The sequence below is a fragment of the Myotis nattereri genome, assembly GCF_964212035.1.
Source record: "Myotis nattereri genome assembly, chromosome: 4".
In the NCBI taxonomy this organism is placed as follows: Eukaryota; Metazoa; Chordata; class Mammalia; order Chiroptera; family Vespertilionidae; genus Myotis; species Myotis nattereri.
The window spans coordinates 105,203,677-105,219,487 of NC_138079.1; the positions used below are offsets into that span (position 1 = coordinate 105,203,677).

Sequence of the window (15,811 nt, forward strand, 5' to 3'; positions counted from 1 at the left end):
AACCTTAGCGTTTTGCCACCACCCAGCGGCCCCCGCGGCATCTCTCGATCTTCTCTGCGGCTAAGTTGGCGCTGGGTCTGCTGGGAAGTGTAGTTCCCAGGGCTCCCCAGCACGGGACCTTCTGAAAAACCCAGGCAGCAGCCGGTTGGGGGCTGTAGAGCTGTGGAGACCTGTAAACTTTTGAGACTTGAATGAAGGTGGAGAATGAAAACCAGGAAGGACTCCAGGGTTCGGCCCTCGGCTGCGGACTCCAGTGCCCTGCGTAACAATATGCTCAGGCTCCATCCCTCCAGCCGGCTCGTTCCCTCCAAGCCCCATCCTCCCAGTGAGGGTGGTGGGGGTCACCTGCTAGGAGTCTGAGCCGCCAAGGTCTGCCCCAGGACTCCAGGCTCCATCCCAGGGTGCAGGCCCCGCCCTCTCAGTAGCTTAGCCCTAGCTGGGGCTCCCCCCGTGGGAACGGGGACCAGCTGGCCGGAAGCGCCAAACTGCGTCCCTGTCCAAGTGCCGGGGATCAATCAGGCCGAGGAGTTAATTATGTAATGAGGGGCAGGGGGTCGAGGCTAATGAAGCCTGCGGGGGAGGGTGCCCAGGTATCCGGCCCCCTCTTGTACCCCTTCCAGGCCCCAGGGGTCTCCACCCCAGCCCAACTCCAGGGCCCCAAAGAGGGAGGGGCTGTGATCCTGGGTCTGGAAGGGGCTGAGCTGTGAGCTATAAAGGGGGCATCTCCCAGCACCAGGGGACTCTAGGCAGCCAGACCTGAGGCCAGACAGGACTACTCCATGTATCACCCAAGAGAATTGTACCCCTCCCTGGGGACCGGCTACCGCCTTGGGCCCCCCCAGCCAGTGACCGATTCCAGCTTCCCGCCTGCCCTGGCAGAGGGTTACCGCTACCCCGGTGAGCTTTGGGAGGAGCTCCTCTGTAGGGACTGAGGGTTGCTGTGGACCTGGGCTGGCTCCTCATTCTCCCCCCATCTCCAGATTTGGACACTCCCAAACTGGATTGCTTCCTCTCCGGGATTGAGGCTGCTCCCCGCACCCTGGCGGCTCCCCCACCTCTTCCCCCTCTGCCCCCAGCCCTGGGCACTGAGCCGTCTCCTCCAGCCCCAGAGGCCCTTCACTCACTCCCTGGAGTCAGCCTGAGCCTGGAGAACCAGGAGCTGTGGAAAGAGTTCAATTCTGTGGGAACAGAGATGATCATCACCAAAGCTGGGAGGTGAGGGGCTGGGCCAGGGTCAGAGGACCCAGTGTGTTCCTGGTGGGGGGTCTCTGGGAAAGGCAGAGTTCCTGGTGATGGGGCTAGTTTGAGGGTTTCTAGGGGGGCCAGAGCTCTGCCGACGTTCAGAATGTGATTGTGGTCTGGGCCAGGGGTTACTCAGTGACTGATCACGGACATGTTGTGGCAAAGGCCTGTGGCTGGTTTAGGGACCAACCTAAGGAAGAGTCATAGGTCAGTCTGGGTCCTGTCCAGAAAGTCTGGCTGGATTATAGCTTAGTATGTGGCCTAGATCAAGGGGTCAGTCTATGGCTGGAGTTGGGCTTCAGACTATAACTAGAGTCAAGGGCCAGCCAGTGACCAGCGTCAGGGAAGTCTGGCTAGGATCAGGGTTAGCATTAAGGTTTGTCAGCACATGACTAGATCCGGGGTCACCTTGGAGGCAGGGATATGGTCAGTGTGGAGCTCTTTATCTAGGCCAGGAACTCGGGCCCTGGCATGGTATCTTCTCCATTGAAAGCAGGGTTGGGATGTGTGTGTGTGTTTGGCTAATCCTCACCAGAGGACATTTTTCCCATTGATTTTTAGAGAGTGGAAGGGGGAGGGAGAAACATCAATGGTTGCTGCCTCCCACATGCATCCTCATCGGGGCTGGGGATTGAACCTGCAACCTGAGTACATGCCCTTGACCAGGAATCAAACCTGAGACCTTTTGGTGCAAGGGCCAACACTCCAAACACTGAGCCACACCAGCCAGGGCTTTTTCTTTCTTTCTTTCTTTCTTTCTTCCCTGAAGCAAGTTTGTCCAGTGCTGTAGATTATGGTGCTGGAGATCGGGTGAGATCCTCAGGGTGGAGAGCGAAGAGGCTCCTGGCAAGATTTCCAGGAGAAAAGTGTGACACCCCCCCTGCTTCTGCAAATCGAGTTTGAAGGGCCCAGAGTCAGGATTGCGAGCTCTGCTTCAACCTTTGTGACTCTGATCCGATCTGATCACCTAACCTGTTTCTTGTTTCCTATCTATAAAATGGGATGGAACAAGCTTCCAGGCCCTCTCCTCAGTTCTAACTCCAGCTCGAGTGTTCCCTGACAAAACTCTGAGCTGGTGGCTCTGCCCCCTTGTCAGCACTGTGCCTGCCTGTGACTGCTGGGTAGCTCAAGGCACTCCTGTCTTCTTTCCCATCCAGACGCATGTTCCCTGCTTGTCGAGTGTCAGTCACTGGCCTGGACCCTGAGGCCCGCTACCTGTTCCTTCTGGATGTGGTGCCAGTGGACGGAGCTCGCTACCGTTGGCAGGGACGGCGCTGGGAGCCCAGCGGCAAAGCCGAGCCCCGCCTGCCTGACCGTGTCTACATTCACCCTGACTCCCCTGCTACTGGTGCCCACTGGATGCGGCAGCCTGTCTCTTTCCATCGGGTCAAGCTCACCAACAGCACACTGGACCCTCATGGCCACGTGAGGCCCAGGCTGGGACCCCAGGCTGGGGGTTGGGGTTGGAACCCAGGGCTAGGGGTCACTTCTGTTTCTTCCCTCCCAGCTGATCTTGCACTCCATGCACAAGTATCAGCCCCGCGTACACCTAGTGCGGGCCGCACAGCTTTGCAGCCAACATTGGGGGGGCGTTGCCTCCTTTCGCTTCCCTGAGACCATGTTCATCTCTGTGACAGCCTACCAGAACCCACGGGTGAGTGACCCTGCTTGAGGGGGGTGGGTGGTGGTACCCTGCCTCAGCTGCAGGAGCTTTGACTCTGGATATGTGCCCCCAGATCACACAACTGAAGATTGCAGCCAACCCCTTTGCCAAAGGTTTCCGGGAGAATGGCAGAAACTGTAAGAGGTGGGCACCGTTCATTCATTCACTCATTCATTTACCAAATGTCTATTAATTCCCCACTATGTGCTTGGCACATAGTGGGGAATTAATAGACATTTAATGATAAATAAAAACATTTATTCATTCATTGATTCAACAAATACTCATTTAGCACTTATGTGCCAGGCACAGTGCTAGGCACTGGAGAAGCATCAGTAAAGAGGACAAATGAAAGCCCTGTCCTCATGGAACTAATACACTGGTGGGCAAAGTAGACAACTAAACAAGAACAGTGATGATATATGTTAGGGGTACGTTCTAAAGACAAAAGCAAGCAAGGAAGAATTGCAGTGAGGTATTTATTAGATAAGAGGCCTGGAAAGGCCTCACTGAGAAGAGACCTTTGAGAAAAGACTAGACAGAAACGTGGGAGGGAACCATGTGGATATGTGGGAACAGCATGCTGAGCGTGGAACCAGCATGTGCAAGGGCCCTGAGGTGGGAACACACCCGTGAATGGCGAGAGGTGGAGACAGATTATGTTAAACAGTAAAGGGTTAGTTAGGACTTTGGCTTTTATTCTGAGGACAGCCCCCTGAACTGGTCCTTGCCTTCAAGGCAGAAGAGACAGACATTAATCAAGATTACCCTAACAAATGTAACAGTGTAACTATTACAAATGTTACCAGGGAGGGCATGTTGTGCTACGGGTGGTCAGACGACCTCCTTGAGGAAGTTATGCCTGAATGGAGACAAGGATGAGTTAAGCAGGTGAATAGGGGACAGAAGAGAAGACTGAAAGGCAGCTAGTGAGGATGGCCAGAGCAAGGTGGGATGAGCCTCGTAGCTTGGGAAGAAGTTTCCATTTATTCTAAATGCAATAGGAAACCACTGGAAAGTTCTAAGTGGGGAGTAAGTCCCAGCTTTACTACTTTCTAGTTATTTAATTCTCTGGCCTTTAGTTCCTTCATCTGAAAAAATGGGTATAGTATGAAACCTGGTAGGGTGAATGTCTAGCACCTGGTAAGTGATATCATCACCACCATCATCACTGTCTTTCCCAGGGAGCGAGATGCCCGTGTTAAGAGGAAACTGCGGGGCCCAGAGCCAATAGCCACAGAGGCCTATGGGAGTGGAGGTGAGTACTGGCCCCATGGTGATGGGGCCAGGCCTGAGGTGCTGATCTCCCTTCGCCCAACCTGGTTCTTCTGTCTCCCGAGATGCACCAGGTGGTCCCTGTGACTCCACCCTGGGCGGGGATGTTCGTGAGTCAGATCCAGAACAGGCCCCCGCGCCCAGGGAAGCTGCCCCTGCCCCAGCTCCTCTGTGTGGTGGCTCCAGTGCCGAGGCCTACCTTCTGCACCCTGCAGCTTTCCATGGGGCTCCCAGTCACCTTCCAACCAGGTGAGTGGGACCAGGGCACAGACTGGGCTGTTCCAGTCTGGGGGTCCCTCTCCAATGTTCTGACACCTTTTTCCACTTCAGGAACCCCAGCTTCCCTCAGGCTCCAGACTCGGGGCGCCCAGCCCCCTACTCAGCTGCATTCCTAGAGCTGCAGTCTGGGCCAGGAAGCTCAGGATACCCAGCGGCTGCACCCCCAGCACCCTTTGCCTCACATTTCCTCCAAGGAGGCCCCTTGCCCTTACCTTACCCTGGGGCCTATCTGGATATGGGGTCCAAACCAATGTACTGAGCCACTGCCAGGCCCCTCTGCCTCCCTCAGTCTTCCATTACAGATTTCCAGTTCCCTTCCCCCAGGCTGTAGCCCCCTCACTTCCACTGACCCCATCCCCCACACCAAATGGCTGCCTTGGGCCTCCTCCACCCCACTTCACACTTTGACTTCATTCCCACCCCCCTCTGGCTTCAAAGCTCTGGCTAAGCTGCTGGGAGTCCAGCTGGGGCCAGCTTCCCCTTCCAGGCTCTCACCTCTGTGCGAAGAGAGGGAGGTTCTGCCTGGCCAAATGGGGCCTTGGACCAGCACCACCAACTCCTGGCTTCACCCTTGGGCTCAGCTAGTCATTACCTCCTTGCCCCAGTGCGAGCCACACCAGAGTATTTTTGTTAATAAAACTCAAAAGACATCCGTGCTCCGGAAACATTGGGCTAATGGTGTTTGGCCCTGGGAGGGACTGGGTGAGCAAAGGTTTTGTGGGGAGACCCCGGCCCCTGATCTAGACTTGCCATTTCCAGCTGCTTGATCTTGTGTGTGTAAATCCACTTGCTCTGGGCCTGGTTCCTCTTCAAGAAAACGGGGGAAGCAATGTCCTGACACTCACTGTTCTGAGAATTAAACAGGCCGTCTCTGAGGGCCGGCCTCTACCTCGCGCTCAGGAGCGGTCACTGTCAGTGGATGGATCAGGAGGCTCTGGGCAGGTGAGCTGGCCTGCGCCTCACCTTTCCGGTGGGGTCCATCCCAGGTCCCAGGCAGCAGCACTACTCATCCCCAATCAAGTCTGACACAAATCCAAAGACCATAGTTCTTCTATTAGAATTTTTTCTTTTTCTCAAAATTTTTATCTAAAAACAAACCAAAAAAAATGAAAAAAAGAAAAACAAAAATTATTGGAAACTTCATGGTTCAGGTGGGGAGAAAGGAGGAGCATGGAGCTCAGGCTCCGAGCCTCTCCAGAGAAAGTCCTCACCCTCGAAGTGCCCTCTTTGAGGGAGAGCAGAGCTGGGGACAGCCCCCCATGCCCAGCCTCCATCTGGAGAAGAGGGTAGAGTCACAGTGGTCCAAGGGCCAGAGGAACTGGAGGGGGGTGGGGGGCAGGGGACAAAGGGGTCACAGGAAGTAGTCGGCCACAGGCTTCTTGGAGGGGATGCCCCGCGTCTCTTGGGGAGCAGCCTCAAAGATGATAAAATCTTTCTGGAGATGCTCATCCAGCTCCAAGATGGCTGCCACATTCCCACAGCTGCAAGTCGGAGGGCGAGGGCGGCAGTTAGCGTGTGTCAGCCTAGATCCCACCCCCACCGTGACCCCTGACCCAGGCAGCTCACCGGTAGCAGTAGTTGGGTGCCGACCACACGGTGAGCACAGTCTCATTGAAGTGCCACTTGTAACCTTCCATCACCAGTTGGTGGGCACGGCAGATCATGTCAATGTCGTTGGCTGCATTGAACTGAGCCACCACGTCACTGCCAAATAGGTAGCCAGCCCCACGGGGGCTCACACCCCAGCCTGTTGTGTCTGAGGCAAATGAAGGCAGAGATGGGGAGAGGTGTCCTCAAGGCATCTGACTGCCCACTGCCCTTCGAAGGAGAAATCCTGCCCCCTCCCCGAATCAGGCCCGTGGGGCAAGAGGACAGGGCCTGGTTGTGTTCTGGGGGTTCTGGGGGGTTCTGGGGGTTCTGCAAATGTTGAAGCAGGTAAGCTCCAATGACGAGACTTTCCTGATAGTTGGAGTCACCTCAATCGGAGTGGCCATGCACGTTACTGTCCAACTAGGTACACAGGGAGTGAAAGGAGGTGCTTCTAAGAACCACGCTGCCGCATACAGGAGTGAGCCAGGGCTGCCACAGCTCGTCTGGGAGCAGGAACAGGGCATTCGGGCACGGCAGGGGGAGGGTGGAGACTGTCTTATAGCAGAAGGAGCCCTGGACTGGTACCTAGGCTTTCAGCCTCAGCCCTGCTCCGTATTAGCTCAGGAGCTCCCCACATGAGGGGTTCTCAGGGGCCGATCATTGTAAGCATTTGACCTCTGCAAAAGCCCCTTCGCAGGCAGGGAGCCAATGATTTTGTCCTAAACAAGGCCCTGATACACAGACCCTAATTCCGCCCAAGCTCAAAGCACCCAGCTCCCCATGCCCCTGCTCTGAGGGCGCCAGCCAGTCTGCAGGTCAAGGACAGACGCCAGTGAAGACCAGCCCGCTCTACTCTTCCCCAACGTACCTGGTCTCAGTGTCCTTTCAAGGCACTTGCTTTAACCAAAGCACTCAGTGTCTCAGCAAACTAAGGCTGAAGCCTGGCTGCCCGGCCCCACCTGCCCTCACCTTCAGGGTCAGACCAGAGCAGGTCACACATGGGACCATCATGAGGCACCTCCTGCTTTCGGTCAATCGTCCGGATCTGGTCAAGGGTCTGGATGGAGGGGGAGAGGCCCCCGTGCACGCAGAAGATCTACAGGGGAGAGCAAGACAGGAGGGAAGGGAGGCTGAGGCCCAGTGCCTCTCCCACCTCTCCCACCCCCACCCCCACGGAGCCCTGGGCAGCCTACCTTGCCATCAATGATGGCTGACAGGCTGAGGTAGTCAAAGATCTCAGTGCAGTAGCGCCACACGGTCACCGAGCCATATTTACGCAGGCACTCGTCATAGAAGCCATAGACCTGTGTGATCTGACGGCTCTCGTGGTTGCCCCGGATCAGGGTGATTCGATCAGGATAGCGAACCTGAAAGTAACCACCAAGCTAGGGCTGGGGTCCAGGCTCTCTCTCTCCCTCCTACATCTCCTCACATCTGTCAGCCCCACTCCATCCTCATCACCACCCTGGCCCAGATGCATGCCATCTCTTGCCTGAATGGTGTTGCACCCACCTCACAGGCTCCCAGCCCTCCTTCAGAAAATACACCCCCCCCCCCCCCGCCGGCACCCCATCAACTACACACCTACAGGTTCTTCTTTCACCTCCCAGATAGAGACCAGGGCCAAGACTAGCAAGACATTCAAGGCGCTTTGTCACCTGGCCCCTTACAACCTCTCTCCCACCAGTGGATGCTGTATCCAGTTGAACTCAACTCCTTGTCATTTTCTGAACAGACTGAGCCTCTATTCCCTCCCCTACAATGCCACCCCTCTGACCTCATCCTCCAGGGGCCCAATCAGGTGCCCCCAAGTCAAGGAAAGCTTCTGTGACCACCCTTGCCAAGCAGAATGTCATCACCAGCAGCACAGCTCAGAGTTGGGGGTGGATGGAGCAGGAGAGGAGGGCGGAAAGGATGCAGACAGGTCAGGCCTGAGGTGGCCCAGGTTTGGGCTCCAGAAGACAGCAGTCCCCACCTTAAGTGCCAGCAGCAGGAGGAACGTTTCAACGCTGTAGAAACCACGATCCACAAAGTCCCCCATGAAGAGGTAGTTGGTCTCAGGGACGTCGCCACCCACCTGGGGGGAGGGAGAAGGTCCTAAACTGTCCCCTACTCAGTCACGTTGAAGCCCTTCTTTCACAAAGGGCCCACCTAACTAGAGGCCACTTGCCCCCACTCCACTCACCAAATTCAAGCTTTCCCTCTCAAAGGGGCCTTCCAGTCACCCTCCAGGTCACCTTCCCCAGTGCTGCCCCACACTCACTCTGAACAGCTCCTTGAGGTCATAGAATTGTCCATGGATGTCACCGCATACCTGGGAAGGGAGAGGTGTGTGGGAACTCGCCATCGGAAAGCCTCTGCTCCCAGGGGACATCTCCCAACGGTCACTCTTAGCTAAGCCCCTGCTTCTCGGCCCAAAACCTACTGTCCCGCCCGTTAGCCTGGTCTGCAACCCCCTCCGTCCCACAGTGAATGCCAGCTATTCTCTGGGCAAGAGCTAGAGCCAGGTCTTTTCAGACCTGAAGCTCTGGGAGGACCTGGCCCCTGCTTTCCCTGCTCCCCTCAAGGTGCCCAGAATGAAGTCCTGACAATGAAGAACATGTAGAAACGTGGAGTAGAATCACTTACCAAACGGAGGGTCCTTCTGCCCTGGCCCAGAGTCTCTCTCCAACAAGTCAAAAGCCCCTTCCCACAACTTCCATTTCTTACAGCGAGGGGCCCTTGAAGATGGGGCTCCCAGGGAGGAGGGAGCCCACAAGGCTACAGCGAATGTCTACATGCCTCCAAACCACGCTGGCTTCGGGGGGGACGGAGGGTACTCACTGTGACTGGCGAGTCCACCCTCTGCACGTTGCTCTCCTCTACCAGGATCTCCCTGGAGACAGAAGAACAGGGTCACCACAGCCAGGCCAGGCCAATTCCCGATCTTTTTTTTTTTTTTTTGGGGGGGGGGAGGTGGGGGGGTATGCGGCAGTCCTTGAACTCTACAGGGCAGGAGTGAGGTGCGCAAGTTCCCCAGGACAGGCTGACCACAGCCCTCACTGCTCAATCCCCTCCCGTGGTTCCCCCACTGCCGGCAAGCCAAAGCCCAAACTCTTGTTCTAGCGTTCAACGCCTTTCCCCGGTAGGCTGTGACTTTCCCAGCCCTGACCCCCCAACCCTCCCCCTCCACCGCTTCCTCTCACGCGCCCGCACTCCCAGCAAACACATCTCTGCAGAGCCCTCTGCTCCCTGCCCTGCCCGCTCCGCTCGAGTGCTCCGAGGCTGTGCCCTGGCGGAGCTCCTGCAGCTCCTCTCCACCCCACAGGGGCCTTCTCCCAGGCTGTCTAAAGGCACAAGGGGCTCGCCCTGGGCAGGCCGTCATCAAAGGGATCTTCAAAGTGATACGTTGTTGCTTTTTTTCATTATTTAGTTAGAGGAAGTGAGGACTTCATTCTGTCATCTTTCCTTGCAATGCGTCTGACATAAGTGAGTGAGCATGACCTAAAACCACTGTCAGGTTCAGACACCCGATTTTAGTACAATTTCCAGATTTCATCCTTGATGGTAATAGCAGCGGTGAACATTCCAGTTAACACCATACGCCAGGCCTCTAGTATGAGCTTTGCATGGATGACACATGCAATCAAAGGCAGGCACTGTGATGACTCCCACTTCTCAGATGAAGAAAATGGTTGAAGTCATACAGGTGGGACTTGAACCAAAGCAACCTGACTCTAGGGTCTGTGCGCTCTCATCAAGCCACTCTGATGTGGCCCAGGCCTGGCTCAGCCCTGACTCTGCCGGTCTCCTGGACTCGGTTCCTATAGACCCCTCAGGGCACGCCGCATGACAAAGGCAGCTCCAAGGAGGTGTGCTTTGCTTTCTAGGAATGGGAGGAAGGCCCTGGCTGTAGCCTGGGGGCCCTGCAGCAACCAGGATCTCCAACCTGTTCTGCATCTTGTGTTGAACATCATTCCTCATCAATTGCTGATAACAACCTTTTCAACTGACTGGGGGAGCTTCTTTTCCTCCCCATCCGGCAGGTAAAAAACCGAGGCTCACAGAAAAAAAGGGGCAGGATCAAGGTCACAAAGCTGGTGTCTCAATTGGAACCCAGGAGCCCAACTTCCTGAGAATTTATGCCAGCCTCTCCCGGACTCGGGGTCAAAACTTCACCGCAGTGCCTGCCAGTAGGGCCCCAGCATGGTGTGGAATGGAGACCCCGCCTCTGACCCCATCTCTGTCACCAGCAGCACATCACCAGCCCTCTCAGGGCTCGCACCTGCTCAGCTTTACGTCCACAGCTAACACTGCCTTTCTAAGTGCTCACCAAGTGCCAGGGCCTGTCTCTGGATATGAAGACTCTCATTTGAGTTTCATGATGATTTCAAATACTTGGAGAGGTCAAGTCACTTGACCGGGGTCATACTGTTCAGCGATGGGATTCGTACTGAAGACCACCTGACGCAAAATCCCTGCTCTTCGAATATGCTGACTTTTTAATAAGAGCAAGTCAGCTCACACACTTCAGGCCTCTGTAATTCCCAGGGTCCAGTCTGTATACCCTCTGAGCAAGCCAAAGCTCTCGACACTACCAGCCTTGGCCTGGGTCACTGGTGGGCCCCCAGGAAGCCATGGCCAGGTGCTAGAATTCGCCTCCTTCACACTGGGCCTGAGATAATGGCGGCCAACTCGAGCCTCTCTAGTACCTCCTCCTAGCTCCGGCTCAATCTCAGCTGGACACAACCTCCCACCCCTCCGTCCTCTGTAGCCTCTCATAGTCTAACTGTCTCTGCCTGGCTGCCCATGAGCATGGAGAGCAGTAAAAGATCTGAATGCAAAATCAACCTCCCCTCCAACCATCAGTCAGGCTGTGGGTAAGACATTATCTCCTCTAAGACTCATTTCTCTTCTCAAATACTCACTCCTGCCCTCCTATTCCAGAGGGCTGCTGCCAAACACAATGGTGACTGAATATATAACTTCTCTGTTATTCTGGAAACTCCACCATGCTTCCCAAGCTTTAGCTATCACCACCACCAAATTGATCCAGGTCCTACGGGGGCAGATAAGACATATGGGAAAAAGAATGGTGCCAGGCAGCAATTGGTTTTAAGTTCCTAAAAATGCCATCAAGACAGAGGAAGCAGACAAAACATGGAAGAGCCACAAACAAGCATTTAAAAAGGGGCCTTGCCTGTTCACCAAACCCACACAGGCCCTGTCTGGGGGCTAGAGTGTCTGGGGTGGGAGGGAGCCAAGCAAAGAGCCACAAGTTCGGCACCCAGCTCTGCCCCCCTCTCTCTGGGTGATCTTTAGTCGAGTCACTATGCCTCTAGGAGTCACAGCCTCCGTTCTGTAAAATGGAGCAAACAATTCCAACCTCACAAGATTGTGGTGGGGAGGAAATGGATATAAATTCTTTGCCAGTACAAAGCCAGGCTAATAGTGCTTCTGCTATTCAGTAAATGTAGGGTAATTCTGCTCTTTTCTCTCTCTGTTTTAAATAGATTTTTATTAATTTCAGAGGAGGAGGGAGAGGGAGATATAAACATCAATGAAGAGAAAGAATCATTGACTGGCTGCCTCCTGCACATCCCCTTCTGGGGATCAAGTCCTCAACCCAGGCATGTTCCCCACCCAGGAATCAAAACGTGACCTCCTGGTTCATAGGTCGATGCTGTCACTCAGCCACCCCGGCCAGGCTGGCTCTTTTCTCACAAGTCTCCAGCTTGGCGGAAGCCAGTCACACAGCACCTCAGAGGAGGCAGGTAACTGGTCTCCTCACGGCTGCCCACACGCCTCAGGACCTCCAATCTTTCCTCTCATCCTGCTGGGACGGCCGCCCTCCCTGGCCCTGCTCCCATCCGCTACCCTAATTATTTCCCTCTTTCAAGGCCACTTTCTGTTAGAAGTTCCCTGATGACTTCAGTCCGTACCAGCACTGCCATCTCCCTACACAGTGACAGCAGTGACACCTAAGGATTGCTGAGCACTCACGCTGCACCAAAGCACTCTGCTAACTTCACCCCAAGCACCAACTTACGGACTCTTCCAGCCATCTTATTCAGTACTATGATGCCCAACTTACAGATGAAAAACAACAAAGCGTTCGGGAGACCTCAGGGACCACCAGCACAGACAGTAAGTGGCAAAGCTCAGATTCCAACCTACAGCCATGACCTCCCGGAGCCCGGGATTTTAATCACTACGCGTTCCTGCTCCCACAGAGCTCGAAGCCGGGCCTCCCTCGTGCCACGAATTCACGCTGAATTCTACGCTGACCTATTTGCCGCCATGTCTCAGGCTCCCAGCCTGCACACGAGAGGACCCCACTCACTCCACCTCGCGTCGTGGCCTGAAAAGAACAGGACCCGAGCACTGGCTCAGGCTCCCTCCCGCCCTCGCTGGGCTGGCTCTGAACAGGAGAGCCCTCATCTGTCTGTCAAAGGGGGGCACCATGCCCACCCTCCGGGGTTGTGGCTGGGCTCTGTGTTAGAAACCAGGGTCTTTAGCGTCCCTGCCTTGCACTTCGGTTCTTGCTGACGTTCCTGCGTGTCCTCTTCCTCTGCAAGGCCTACCCGCAAAGGTCAGTCCCCCCGGCACATAGTAGGGGCGCTTCCCTGCGCGTCCCCCGTACTTTCTGTCACTCGCCGCCTCACTGAACACATCCCCCCGCACTCCAAGTCTCGGTCCAGGCCTGCCGTCCCCGCGGGCTGCTCGGGCCCAGGCCTCCGTCCGCTCTCCTCCGGGAGCGTTTCCAGGCCGGGGCCGCGGGCCTCCCGCGCCGGGGCTCACCGGGCCTTGGCGCACAGGGCCTTGACTTCGCTCTCCTTGATGAGCTCGCAGCGCCGCAGCTGCTCGATCTGCCGGTCCAGGTCGCTGATCTCCGCCATGGCCCACCCCGGCGGGTCCGAGCCGGGGCCGCCGCCCCTCCGCGCCGCACAGGGCTCTCCTGGGAGAGGCGAAGCGAGCGGGTGAGAAGGTCCCTCGGGGGTCCGCTGGGGGGGGGGGGGGGGACTCGATTCCGAGGCTGGCCCGCCCCCCTCACGGCCCACCGCCCCGGCTGGCCCCGCGGGGGCCGGTAGTCTAGGGGGTCCCTGGCTCTTACCGCCGCTGTGACTTCGGCTCCGGCTCCGGCTCCGGGGCTCCCCGCCTTCACCCTCCTTCCCTCCGCTCCGGGCCGCCGCCGCCGCCGCTTCTACTTCCGGCCCCTCCGCGGAAGCAAAGGAGGCGAGTTCCGCCGCGCGTCGGATGTGACGTCATACACGCCCTGCCCCGCGCCGCGCCCCCGCCCCCACCTCCGGGCCGGGGCCGAGGGGAGCCGGGACCCGGAAGTGAGCCTCGGGCGGAAGTCACTGTGGCCGTGGGGTGCGATCTCGGGGCCGGGTCGCCCCCGGCTCAGTTGGGGAGGCCGAGGCCCGGCCGGCTCCGCCAGGGACGTGGATACACGTGTTGTTGGCCTGTGTTGGTCGGCCTCCGCCATGACAGCCCGAGGATGGACTCGCCTGGCTCCCCCCCGGCCGCCCGCCCTGGCACCGGGCGCCCCGAATGCTGCCCGGTGGGCGAGGCAGCCTCAGCCCGACCGCCTCCCGCGGCCACGGGGGACTCTGCCGGGAAGACCTCCCCGTTAGAGGCACAAAGTTCGCCACGCCTGTGCCGGTCCGCATGGCCTCTGATTGCGGGGTCCCCTCGACACCCCTCCGTTGCTTTCTGTCGTCTTCACATTTTATCCCTTTTCTTTTTAAAGGAGGAAACGAGCTTAGAGAGGTTAAGTAACTTGTTCACATTTGCATAGCTAAGAATTGGGGTTTGAGTCAAGGTTGAAATTTGAACCCAGAACAGCTGTGTTCTGATTTAGCTTCCACCCATCAATCACACTTTGCAGAGTTCAGTCATAAGAAGCCCAAAGCTCCCTGCAGTGGTATTCGCGTTCCTCTGCTCCCCTAGTCTCTGTTCCTGCAGGCAGAGGAAGCAACTAGTCCTTAAACGAGTCTTGTACGGAGGTGCTCCCTTTTGGAATGTCCTTTTCACCGTCTTCCATGACCTTCAGTTTTCATTTGCTTTATTTCAGGTGTTTCAGGGTTGACCGTAGGCACAGAATGAGGGCCAGAGTTTGCAGGGGCTGTGGGAGAGTGTTGATTTTGTATGTCGGCAACATATAGAAATGTACAGAGAAGGAAAGGGCCAAGTTCTTAAACTCCTAGAAGGTCCTAGGGTTAATCAGTTCTATATCTATTACTACATGGATTTAGTAGGTCCAGAGAGATCAGAAGACCAAGATTTTTTTTTTTCCTCTAGAAGGAAGCTCAGACAGGAAAGGGTCCATATCAGAAAATCTGAGAAGTGGCAGGAATACTAGGTCCCTGGTTATGACTAGGACCTTCAACAGTTGAGAATATCTGGTGTATTTACTGCTGCACCCAGCCTGGGTGATTGGGGGAGGGTCCGAGGCAGAGAAGGCTAACCCCTATTTTGTAAAACTACTGTTTGAAATTCTGTTTTAGACAGCCTCTTATTCTAAAAATATAACTTTGCTTTCTAGGCTGCTTGAATAATAAGGAAGATAAACTTAGCTGTCTGGCCTTGTAGGCCAGACACTAGACACGCCCATACTCCCAAGCCATACCAGATGTTTTATTTATTTATTTATTTATTTATTTATTTATTTTTAATATATTTTATTGACTTTTTACAGAGAGGAAGGGAGATAGAAACATCGATGAGAAACATTGATCAGCTGCCTCCTGCACACCTCCCACTGGGGATATGCCCACAACCAAGGTACATGCCCTTGACCGGACTCGAACCCGGGACCCTTCAGTCCGCAGGCCGATGCTCTATCCACTGAGCCAAATGGGTTTTGGCTAGATGTATTTTTTAATTGGATATCATTGTGTTGTTTTCAAGGCCACAGCTTCCAGCGAGATAACCACTAAGCACACATAGGGCTGGCTCTTTAATAAAAAGGAAAGTTCTGCTTGTAGGTCTGCTTAGAATTTGAATTTATTTTTCTCTAAGCCCACCGGTGATTTAAAAAAATGTGTAATTCCAAACTCTAAGTGTTGCTTGATTTTTTTCCCCGTTTTCTGCAACAGCATGACAGGGGTAAGTGCAGGGCCCTTGTTCTGGCTCCATGGAATGCAGCAGCTAGCTGCTGGAGGCTTCATTCTTAACCTGGAACCCGAGTTCTGTCTCTGCACATTGTTGGTGTTGGAGAGGATTCCAGATTCTTCAAGGGGTTCCACAGCCCAAGAAGACTAAGTAGCCAGTTTAATCCCATTTCCTATTAAAATGGTAAGACTGACAGACTCAACAGTGTAGATTAAGGAAATATGCATTAATATTCTTTTTTTTAAATATCTTTTTATTGATTTCAGAGAGGGACAGGGTGAGAGAAACACCAATGATGAGAATCATTGATCCACTGCCTCTCGCATGCCCCTAGGGAGTTCGAGCCTGCAATCAAAACATGACCTCCTGGTTTCTAAATCCACACTCCACCTCTGAAACCTAGCTGGGCCCACACCTGCAGGGCTGCATTAATATTCGTTAAAAAAAAGAAAGTATGTTTTATTGATTTTTTAGAGACAGACAGAAACATCAAGAGAAAAACATCATCGACCGGCTGCCTCCTGCATATCCCCCCTGGGGATCGAACTCACAACCCGGGCAAGTGCCCTGAGTGGGAATCGAACCGAGGACCTCTTGGTTCACGGGTCAACCCACAACCACTGAACCACACTCGCCAGGCTGCATTAATATTCTTGTTTCCACCAA

The 15,811-nt window shown here is 55.2% G+C and overlaps 2 protein-coding genes across 4 annotated transcripts; one reads left to right on the plus strand and one right to left on the minus strand.

Moving 5' to 3' along the window:
* Positions 1-779: 779 nt before the first annotated feature.
* Positions 780-5,121, plus strand: TBX6 (T-box transcription factor 6; the record flags this gene model as incomplete). Its single annotated transcript, XM_081089888.1, has 8 exons — positions 780-897; positions 981-1,215; positions 2,400-2,667; positions 2,750-2,896; positions 2,979-3,049; positions 4,090-4,163; positions 4,246-4,429; positions 4,511-5,121. 8 exons carry the CDS (start codon positions 780-782, stop codon positions 4,716-4,718), a joined length of 1,305 nt encoding a protein of 434 aa, XP_080946014.1. The 3' UTR covers positions 4,719-5,121.
* Positions 5,115-13,248, minus strand: PPP4C (protein phosphatase 4 catalytic subunit). 3 transcript variants are annotated; one of them, XM_081089883.1, is made up of 9 exons: positions 13,143-13,248; positions 12,830-12,986; positions 8,873-8,924; positions 8,313-8,363; positions 8,025-8,126; positions 7,243-7,416; positions 7,019-7,145; positions 6,026-6,215; positions 5,115-5,940 (listed from the first exon to the last, which is right to left on the minus strand). In XM_081089883.1, exons 2-9 carry the CDS (start codon positions 12,925-12,927, stop codon positions 5,811-5,813), a joined length of 924 nt encoding a protein of 307 aa, XP_080946009.1. In that variant the 5' UTR covers positions 12,928-12,986; positions 13,143-13,248; the 3' UTR covers positions 5,115-5,810. The 3 variants fall into 3 exon arrangements, with proteins under 3 accessions (XP_080946009.1, XP_080946011.1, XP_080946010.1); XM_081089885.1 differs by having other exon boundaries at positions 8,235-8,363; positions 13,143-13,216; XM_081089884.1 differs by lacking the exon at positions 8,025-8,126 and having other exon boundaries at positions 13,143-13,245.
* Between the last annotated feature and the right edge of the window lie 2,563 nt (positions 13,249-15,811).

What these genes read in the sequence shown, in the direction of transcription:
- PPP4C (XM_081089883.1), bottom strand. Translation starts at nt 12,927, where the DNA reads ATGGCGGAGATCAGCGACCTGGACCGGCAGATCGAGCAGCTGCGGCGC. An exon ending in GCCCTGTGCGCCAAGGCCCG is followed by an intron (nt 8,925 to 12,829) that starts GTGAGCCCCGGC and finishes TTCTGTCTCCAG; the next exon opens with GGAGATCCTGGTAGAGGAGA. An exon ending in GCACCCAACTACTGCTACCG is followed by an intron (nt 5,941 to 6,025) that starts GTGAGCTGCCTG and finishes TCCGACTTGCAG; the next exon opens with CTGTGGGAATGTGGCAGCCA.